The following is a 9,839-nucleotide window of genomic DNA, read 5'->3' on the forward strand; positions in this document are numbered from 1 at the left end:
TTTTAAATTTTTATTTTACCTGAATCAGTTGATTTCTGTGACTGTCAAGCTGCATGAACAAATTACATATATTATGAACAGTGTCAATTATCTAGGCAGCAAAATTTATCTTTCATATACATGACCAAATGAAGCTCATATATACCTGTATGTTGACATAATCTTCTGTGTCATCAATATATTCATGCATATACAAACAGTATCATGATCATGATGAATATTTTTTCCTCCAACAAGTTCACCTACAACTGCGACAACCACACCTTCAACTTCCTCGTCCATAATGGCTTCATTCGGTTTCTCTGTTTTTCTCTCTAGATCTGTTTTCTCTGATTCAACTTTGTGTATATGTATACATTTTTGTGTAAATTGTGTTGTTTTGAATTTGATTTGTTTTGTTTGAATGGTGCAGTACTGAAATTGATCTGGTTTTGAAACTTTAATTAAAATAAAAAAAAGAAACTGATGATCCTCTTCTGAGCTCACTGTCACCACCGTCATTCCTCCCTCGCCGTGTCTCCAGTAAGCCGCTGCTTCTTTAGTTTTGATTTCTAAGATTCTGAATTGGGATTGTGTTTTGAGTTGGGTTGTTCCTTAATGTGAGTCTGAATTTAATTTGAATTGTTTCACTTAGTTTTTCTGTTTCTGGATTTGGAGGTTGAGTTGTCTGTAACTCTGTATTCTGAGTTTTTTTTGTTGAAAAGCATTGAATTTGTTGAATCTAGTTAGGGTTTGGTTAGTTATAAGAGGCTTGTTGCACAATAAGAAATTTCATCAATGTGTTATTCAATTGAATTGTATATTGCCAGCCCAAAAAGAGATAATTGAATTGTATAAGAGAATTGATGTTGAATAATTAGCCTTGGCTTGACAATGTTGCCTGCAAGATCTTTAATTTTTTGCAGCTTGAGTGGAAATTCTGCCTCAGTTAGTTGTTTTAAAGTTATCAATAAATTTAACTCAATCTGAATATTATCAATGAACTTTTCATTTTTAATTTTTTTTATATCTTAAATTCTTTTAAAATTTTTTTACTTAAAAATTCATGAATTTTAATGAATTTAAATATATAAAATTATATTTTAAATTTTTAATAATTTTATTTAATATTTAATTAAACCGATTGAACCCCGGTTGAACTCCGGTCGAACCACTGAATCAGTGAACCAGTCGCCTCACCGGTTCATTGACCGGTCCGGTTCTCACAACTTTGGTTTAAACCCAAATTCATCTGTTTCAGATAACCCTCGAAACAATATATATTTTAGATAGAATTAAATTATATTTATATTTATATTTTTTAACCATCACTCATCATAATTTAATCTATAGAGTTAACAAAAATAGAATAAAACATTGAGTCACCAAGGGAAATCTACATATAAACGGCCTCTCTATAGACATGATACATGACAGAATACAATGGCATTATTTGATTCATGTAGCCAACCCCACCTAGTGGGACAAGACTTTGTTGTTGTTGTTGCCAATTTTTATATTCAAGACTTTTGATTATTCTGCTTTTAAAAAATCTGATTATTTTAGTAATTAAATTTCAATTAAAAAAATGTGTATATAAACCTCGTATAAAAAACACATACTTTGGTTTAATAGTTAATCTCTAATATTGATAATGCATTTTAGAATGGACTAATAGTCACCTTGATCGTCTCTTTTGCATTCGATGCGTAAACAATACGTAACAAATGAAAAAATTGTTCAATATAATAAATACGGATATTAGGATTAAGTCTTAATAACAAAACATAATATATCATAATAATTTAATTTAATTTATTATATAAAATGACAGTTAGACACCAAAAAAATATAAGATGACAGTTGCGGAAGGAAGAGAGCTGTGAGAATTGGACACAGAAAGGGTTGTCCTCCTTATATATGCACAATAGATAATATTTAAAAGATATAAAATAAAACAGCTACCTAGTTGACTTAATTATTACTAGGAGTCTAAGACAAGCCGACTAGGATTCACATAAATTCGTTAACTCAACGTCTCGTCAGTCGTCTCCTGCGGAAACTAGCAGGTCTTGCCAACCGAGGAGGATGCTAACGATTTTATTTTCCATAATTAACTGATTTTATTCACACACGATGCTTTCTACTTTCTCACAACGCAGACTGGAGAATCATCTCAGCTAGCTCCTGCAAATAAAAAAAAGAAGACGATGATAAAACTAACATTGTTACTCGTGCCGGATACACTTGCTAGCAAGTAATACAACGAGTAGATTTGGAGTTACCTGTTTGGCTGAAGCAACCTTGGGTTCTCCCCATTCCTTAGCTTTCTTCTCCAAAAAGTCAAAATCAGCTTTACCAGCCTTTAATAAGGATTCAGTTAATTAGTTCACCACCAAAAGCATTGAGTAGAGAGTATATGACCAAATTGAGGAAGAATATTATATTGCATTACCTCTATTTGAGCACCGATTTCAGTGTCAAAACTCTGGTATCTCTTCCGAACAAGCTCAGCTAGAGTACCGTCCTTCAGGACACCATATCGAAAAGTATTTCGTTTGATTTTTAGGAGATATTAAAAGGAAGCTTTTAAATAGATTTTCCAACTTTGTGCATTATAAGAGAACCAAATATAGAAGGAAGTTAAAAGGAATCACCTCAATTAGCGTAGCAGCATTCCTGAGGCCGCGGGCCATTGTATCCATACCGATGATGTGGGCAATGAATAAGTCTTCAACATCTGTGCTCTCTCTCCGCCTATCACATTGTGGGAAAGTTGAGAAGAGAAAATGTTACATGATAACAGTATCAGATTTATAGAAAATTAGTCTATAACAAGTTAATTTAACAGATGCAAAAGATCAATTATGCTAAATGCTTAAGCAGTTGATGACCTAAGAATCGCTTTAAATCACTTATTGTGCCCTCTCGGGCAAAATAGCACTTCGAAATTGAAATGTGGAACATGCACAATTGATTTTAGCATACAATTGTTGACCAGTTGCTCATATTCCCTTGAATGCTTTTGTGAAAGAAAAAAATTTCTGAGTGTAAGCTAATGTGCAAAGGGCAAAGTATGCCTTATATATATATATATATATATATATAGAGAGAGAGAGAGAGAGAGCAAGAGAGAAAGGATCCATTTACTACAGGAGTTAGTCTTATTGACTTGCACCATCGAATAATTGTTGAATCAAATCAGATTATCGTAGAAAATTCGGACAATAATAGATATGTAAACTAATAGTCGTATATTTTTAAAATTAAAATATACATAAAAATAAAATATTAAGAGGACAGTTCAAAATAATTCCAAATTTTATCAGATTGATCTATAATGAGATGTTGGAATTCATCGGTTAGATTGACGAAATTCATCGCGCATAAAAAGTTACTTGACGATGGTATAGTATAATATGAAACAGAAAATATGGTGTAATACTCACAATTTGGCGTCAAAGTTGAATCCGCCTGGTGCAATTCCACCCTGACAAATGAAAATAAATAAATCAAATGATATTACAATTCTACAACAAAGCAACATTTCATGATGTAAGCTAAGGAGCAGGCACTAGCATACATTTCTAATCACACTGAGCATAATCATTGTTGCTTCTTGAATATCCACAAGAAACTGATCTGTGTCCCAACCTGCAGTAACAAGGTTTGAGTCCATTCCAGCTTTTTATCAGCAGACACAACTTTTTATATTTATATGCTGTTCTTAAATAAAAGAAATGAATTCACACATACCAACTTGAGGATCACCAGTGTTTGCATCAATATTACCCAATAGTCCATTAATCCTTGCAGTTTCAAGTTCATGGTGACAACTACCACATATAGGCAATAAAAAACGAGGAACAACCCCATAATTTCATTTATAAAAATAATTAATAAATTTAAAAGTCAGAATACAGACAACAAACTCTAACATAATCACAATATAAAGTAAGGCTCACCTATGTCCCGATAAGGTGGCATGGTTGCACTCAATGTTGAGTTTGAATTCCCCTAAAGAGCAAAGTTGTGAAAATATGTTATGATGTATTATAAAAAGTTTAGAATGAAAGATATTACTGACAATACTTTAAAGTTTTATAATGATTAATGAACTTTCAATCCAGCTACATCTACACTCTATTTATAATAAACACTGTTTTGACACCAGTATTTTCTTAACAACCAAACACGTGTTCTCTTTATTTTGTTAATTAAAAAATAATTTAAATACACAATTAATTAGTACAGGTGTCAAGAATGTTTGGCGTATGAATAGTTTTTTCTGAACTTTTCCAGAGTTATTAAAATTGGCACTCAAGCATTAACTGAAATCATGCTAGAGAAAGGTCACAGCCAACACAGCTAGGTGTGACTGCAGGCTGCAGAGCATGGTGGGATTCGGTATCTAATAGCAAGGTGTGGAACTTGATCCCAACATTGGAATTAGGTAATTCTAGTGCCAAAGTTTAAAGGGCCTTCGGGGTGTGCTTCTCACAAGGATATCAAAATGCTTTCCAGCTTCAAAGAGAAAGTGGAGTACTTGCAGGGAAGTATTTAGAGCAAAGGCAATCAATAAATTAGTAAACAGTGAAATAACATTGAAGCTCCTTATTTTAATGAGAATACACATTTTGAAAAACTAGTATTGTTTGTCAAGATCAAATTTGTGGTTGAAAGACACCAGTTTCATGTGGTTCACGGGTTCTTTTGGAAGCCAGATATAAATATTACCTATAAGTCCATACTTGCGCAAGAAATTAGCGGTGGTTGCAGCATCCCAGTCATACCTGGACAAAAGAAGTTTGAATAAAGAGTAATGTATGTGCAAAGTTTACAGACTGAATAGACAAGTAAGAAGCGCACTGGTGTTTTGTAGGTTCTTGTGGCTTGGGTTCAATCAGCAGTGTCCCTGAAATCAAATTACCAAAAATGAATTGCATAATACAATCAGAAAATCGTGTTTGCGAGGAATTTCAGCATCTTACCATTGAATCCAATCTTCTTCTTGTATGCAACAGCAGCTTCAAAGAACCTAGCCTGCATATCAGATGAAAATAGCTAAAAGCCAAACACCATTGATATATTATTTACCAAAACTGGTGACGCTCTTGGTGCAAATATGCAACAAACACCATTGTAAAGCAAAAATAATCAAGTTTCCTACAAGGCTTCATGCTCCAGGGTACCTTTTTTACCCAACTATCTTTACACTTCTTCATTTTAAAGGTCATTTCTTACAAATCGTTTACTTATACAGGAAAGACTAAACAAACATTCAAATCAAAGATAAAACGATTACGAACCAAATGATTAAGTTCTCGTTCCATATCCGTGTTCAATAGGGATTGATAACCCTCACGGCCACCCCAGAAAACATAATTTTCTCCCTCCAAATAATGTGTGACCTGCAACACATTTGAATTAAGAAATGGCAAGAATTCAAATTTGATGAGCTTTGTTGACGTGTACATAGGAAATATACCTCCAAGGCTTTCTTCACTTGGGCAGCAGCATATGCATATACACCTAATTCAGAGCTGTAAAACCAGTTGATTTTGTGAGACATGAATCCAATCAGAATGAGAAAATCATGTACGGGTCTGATGGCATACCTAGTAGCAGCACCATGCATGTAACGAGGATGCATAAACAATTGAGCAGTTCCCCATAGAACCTTTTTTTTACTCTGAAGTCAAACAAAATAAGAAGTTATTACATGCCAGTAGTTCTTTACCCAAACTGTAAAATGTAGGCCTATTTGGACTAATTCAGTGACAAAAACTTTGCATATTTGACTAGAACTAGGAACATAATAAGAAAAAACATGTTTGTGTTTTGTCTTTTAATGATATCCTTCTAAAATCATCTTAATTTCAAACAACAATGACACATAATTTAATGAATTATCAATTTTCATTCTAAGATAACACAATGAAAACAGAATATGCACCATAAAGCATAAGATATAATTAGCAATTAATTAATTTCTGCCTAGCTCCAAATTATACAGATAGATATTAGAAATGGAATGAAAAATTAATCCTTGCTCATTCTGCTATAATGCTTGAAATAATGTATAATGTATATCAAATTTAATAAATAACGACCTGTCTATTCATCTAAAATTACCTGCATCTGAAGCTCTTTGGCAAGGGCAACTACTTCATCCAAGTTTGCATTAGCTTCCTGTGATAAACAAAAGTGTAATCCTATAGCTCAAAAAGCACATGCAATTCATAATACAGATAGCAGACCTTTAAGGCTCAGTTTGACATGGAGGTATAAATGAGAAAGGAAATTCTGAATTAAATATATGAGAAGAATTTTTCATAATCTAGAAGAGAAATTCCGAATGCTATGGATGAGGACATTATATTACATAGCCTCCCATAATTCATTGCCACTATTAATCTACTAATTACACATAACTGCTGTCTAAAACTTAAACTCACCTCCAGAGTTTCTCCATCAGGGGCTATATCACGGTCGTGGAAGCACCACCAATCAACTCCAAGTTTGTTTATAAACTCAAAGTTTGCTCGCACTGTATCACCGAACAGAAGATTATCTCATGCCAAATACAAATCTACCATTATACGTATCAAATTGGAAAGAGTCATTGATTATCATACTTCTTCTTTTAGCCATTTTCAAAGAATTGGTACCATCTTCCCACGGCCAGTACTTGGTAGGTGCACCAAACGGGTCTGCACCTGTTCCACGGAATGTATGCCAAAATGCAACACTAAATCTGAACCAATCCTGCATTTACAGAATGAATCACACCCATATGCAAATCGAATGATAAAAATATAAACAAATGTTGCACAAGTCTTGGAATAAATAAAAATAATAAACCAACCTTCATTTTCTTCCCAAGAATTTCTTCTTCTGCGTTATACCATTTAAATGAAAGCGGATTCTTGCTAGAGGGACCCTGAAAGATCAATATATGCATCAACAAATAACACATGCTAATTAATTATGACAAACCAAACTAACATAAAGAAACAAGCTGTGCAGCATGAGACTCAAAGTAGCTGCCGCATCCATATTCGATACGCATCCTACAAGATGCTTTGCAGATTCCTTTAGATACTTTTAATTAAATTTTATAAAATTTTGTTTAAGTTTTTCTAACTTATATATACATAAAAACAGAAAGTCCATAATAATCATAATTAATAATCAATTAACAATATGAAAAGTGGATTTTAGTGCATTTATACTACTTAATACGAATATAAAAGCAATATTTCACTCTTTTTATACTCTAGCCATATTGTATATTGCTATATTACAATTTTTAAAATTGTTGTATCCACGTTTCAGTATCATATCATATCCGTATTTCATATTTGTGCCCATGCTTCATAGGAAACAAAACTCATCAGTCAAGTGACATTTTTTCATAAATAATATTTCACCTCTATGATAAATACGAAAAAAAAGCTACTTTTGTTCAGAAAATAAAAAAAAAGAAACAAGAAACAGAAACCAGGAATAAATAATACGTCTACCTCATATTTGATTTTGTTAATGCCAGGAAAGAATTCACCCTCCCAATCTGAATCGTCACATTTACCGACATTTTCAGCAGGGCAAGTTTGAGATTCACCAATCTAATTCCAGTCAAACAACAGAATCAATTTCCATATGTCACGTCTCATACAAAAACCGATTTAAGATTATTTAAAACAAGAAATTAACTGCTTTTACCACTGCATAAGTGATGGCTTGTAAGCAAAGAAGGAGCAGAAATATTCCCCACGCTTTCATTTTGATGGATTTCAAGCAAATACCTGCTACAAGGATGTCAATTTAACACCAAGAAGATATCAGAGTAACAAAATATTGTTCCAAAAAAAAGGTGAAAAAGGAGCAACTGAGCAAGATTTTGACAAAAACAGGGTTCTTAAAAATGGACCAGACATGAAAGGCTGGGGTTCAACTGGATTAGGCGGATTATAATAAAATAATATATTGAATTTTTATATTTATATAACAAAGACAGCCTGGTGCATAAACATCCGCGTTAACGTAGAGTTCGGAAAAAGGCCGCATCCAAAGGATGTATGTAGGCTATATAAATAAAAACATGCAACAAATATGAGAGAGAGAGAGAAAGGAGAAATTTCCAAAAAATAGAAAATAATCCTACATCATTCATACTGGAATGAAAAAAAATCTTGAAACATGAATTCATATGTTCAAATTTATTCAGAAACTCCCAAATCCAAAAAAAAATTTGCATAAATGCAAGTAAATCATCATCGTCAATTCATCCTGTATCAAGCTATATCTTAAAAAAATATAGAAAGCTGGAATGGTTCCTGCTCTGATGTTAAAGATGGATCCAAATTTTCAAGTAGCACATGTGTGCCTTGTTCGTGAGCAGATTTCATTCTTTGTTCCCAAGGCGGAACAGAGTATCAATGATATAAGCAGTTTCAATTAACTCGGGATTTTAAAGAACAATAAAGAACAATATTTTAAATGCATAAGCATAAACTGCACAAATAATTAAACATTACTGAACACTAGTAGGCAGTAACCAACATATCTATTGCATTAAGCTATGCGTCTTTTGAATAATAATAATAACCATCTCCATCAGAATATATATGCACAGAAAGAGGTCATTGTCTAAAAGATGCATTAAAATTATGATAGTCAGTCCTTATTTGATTTTATTCGAATACAAATATCACCAGAGTATATATCATATATTAATATATTCTATTTAGAATCAAAAATAAAAGAAACACATGGCTTACCTTGCAGGAAGACAGCGAACAGGATGATGCAGCAAGCAAGGAGGCCTCTGAGCGGGAGAGAAAGCGAGTGAGGACTCAGCTGCGAAAGGGAGCAAGAGAGAACTGAACTGCGAGGAGGCAAATTGGCAAAAGGAGATGGGAGATTGGAAACACGTTAGGGTTCTCGAGTACCGATACACAAGCCAAACCAAATCCTAAAAATTTATATAATTTATAAACAAATAAACAAATAAGCTAACTACAAAATATTATATTAAACTAAATAAAATTATAAATTTTTATTTTTATTTTTATTTTTATCTTCATTTTTATAGTAATACAAATGGAAAGACTTTTTGCTGTGATATCGCTCATCTTTATCTTTAATCTTTAAAGTAATACAAATAAAAAGATTTTTGACTGACATGACACTCATAGATTAAGTTTAAAAGTTTATTTACTTATGTGTTGTTATTATAAATTTTTTAATTTTTATTTATAAATTATAACTTATTGTTTATTTATTTATTTATAGCAATACAAATGGAAAGACTTTTTGCTGACATGGTACTCATATATTAAATTTGGGAGTTTATTTGCTTAGACGTTGTTAATATAAACTTTTAAATTTTTATTTATAAATTATAACTTATTATTTACTTAGGTTGTTACATTTTAAATTTTTAAATACGCTTTCTTAGATTGTTAGGTATTTAATTTTTAATATTGTTGAATTAATTATTTATTTAGATGTCGTTACAATAAATTTTTAAAAATTATAAATTATTATTTGCTTAGGTTTGTTTATTAGAATTTTTTAAAATTTTATTTATAAATTATAAATTATTATTTAATTAAGTTGTTAGTTTTTTAATTTTAAGTTATTTGCTTTGGAAGGTTGTTTTGCTTAGATTGTTATTTTTTAAAAATTTAAGTTATTTGTTTAAATTATCTTAAATAAGTTCATGTAATTATTGATTATTATAGTTACCTCATATTTCTAAGCTAATAAATTAAAATTTTGAAAAAACTAATCTAAATTTACTTTAATTTAAATTTATTCCTAAATTAATAAGTTTACTAATTATTGTGATTTTT

General features: G+C 31.6%; 1 protein-coding gene across 4 annotated transcripts; it reads right to left on the reverse strand.

Annotated features, from left to right (window-relative positions):
• Positions 1-1,772: 1,772 nt before the first annotated feature.
• On the reverse strand, positions 1,773-8,989 carry LOC112732316 (xylose isomerase). 4 transcript variants are annotated; one of them, XM_025780986.3, is made up of 21 exons: positions 8,763-8,989; positions 7,705-7,787; positions 7,506-7,607; positions 6,848-6,922; positions 6,618-6,747; positions 6,438-6,529; positions 6,115-6,171; positions 5,598-5,671; positions 5,468-5,522; positions 5,289-5,390; positions 4,971-5,022; positions 4,849-4,894; positions 4,717-4,772; positions 3,945-3,996; positions 3,736-3,815; positions 3,563-3,633; positions 3,429-3,469; positions 2,637-2,736; positions 2,435-2,506; positions 2,265-2,342; positions 1,773-2,166 (listed from the first exon to the last, which is right to left on the reverse strand). In XM_025780986.3, the coding sequence occupies exons 2-21, from the start codon at positions 7,762-7,764 to the stop codon at positions 2,131-2,133; spliced, it is 1,431 nt and encodes a 476-aa protein (XP_025636771.1). In that variant the 5' UTR covers positions 7,765-7,787; positions 8,763-8,989; the 3' UTR covers positions 1,773-2,130. The 4 variants fall into 4 exon arrangements, with proteins under 4 accessions (XP_025636771.1, XP_025636772.1, XP_025636773.1 ...); XM_025780987.3 differs by having other exon boundaries at positions 7,705-7,790; positions 8,763-8,985; XM_025780988.1 differs by lacking the exon at positions 8,763-8,989 and adding an exon at positions 8,520-8,573.
• Between the last annotated feature and the right edge of the window lie 850 nt (positions 8,990-9,839).

Source organism: Arachis hypogaea, chromosome 13 (genome assembly GCF_003086295.3).
Source record: "Arachis hypogaea cultivar Tifrunner chromosome 13, arahy.Tifrunner.gnm2.J5K5, whole genome shotgun sequence".
Classification (NCBI taxonomy): domain Eukaryota; kingdom Viridiplantae; phylum Streptophyta; class Magnoliopsida; order Fabales; family Fabaceae; genus Arachis; species Arachis hypogaea.

Excerpts from the sequence above, each read along its gene's own strand:
- LOC112732316 (XM_025780986.3), bottom strand. The coding sequence starts at position 7,764 with ATGAAAGCGTGGGGAATATTTCTGCTCCTTCTTTGCTTACAAGCCATC. Across the intron at positions 6,923-7,505 it reads TTAACAAAATCAAATATGAG|GGTCCCTCTAGCAAGAATCC; the intron begins GTAGACGTATTA and ends TTGATCTTTCAG. Across the intron at positions 6,172-6,437 it reads CTGATGGAGAAACTCTGGAG|GAAGCTAATGCAAACTTGGA; the intron begins GTGAGTTTAAGT and ends TGTTTATCACAG.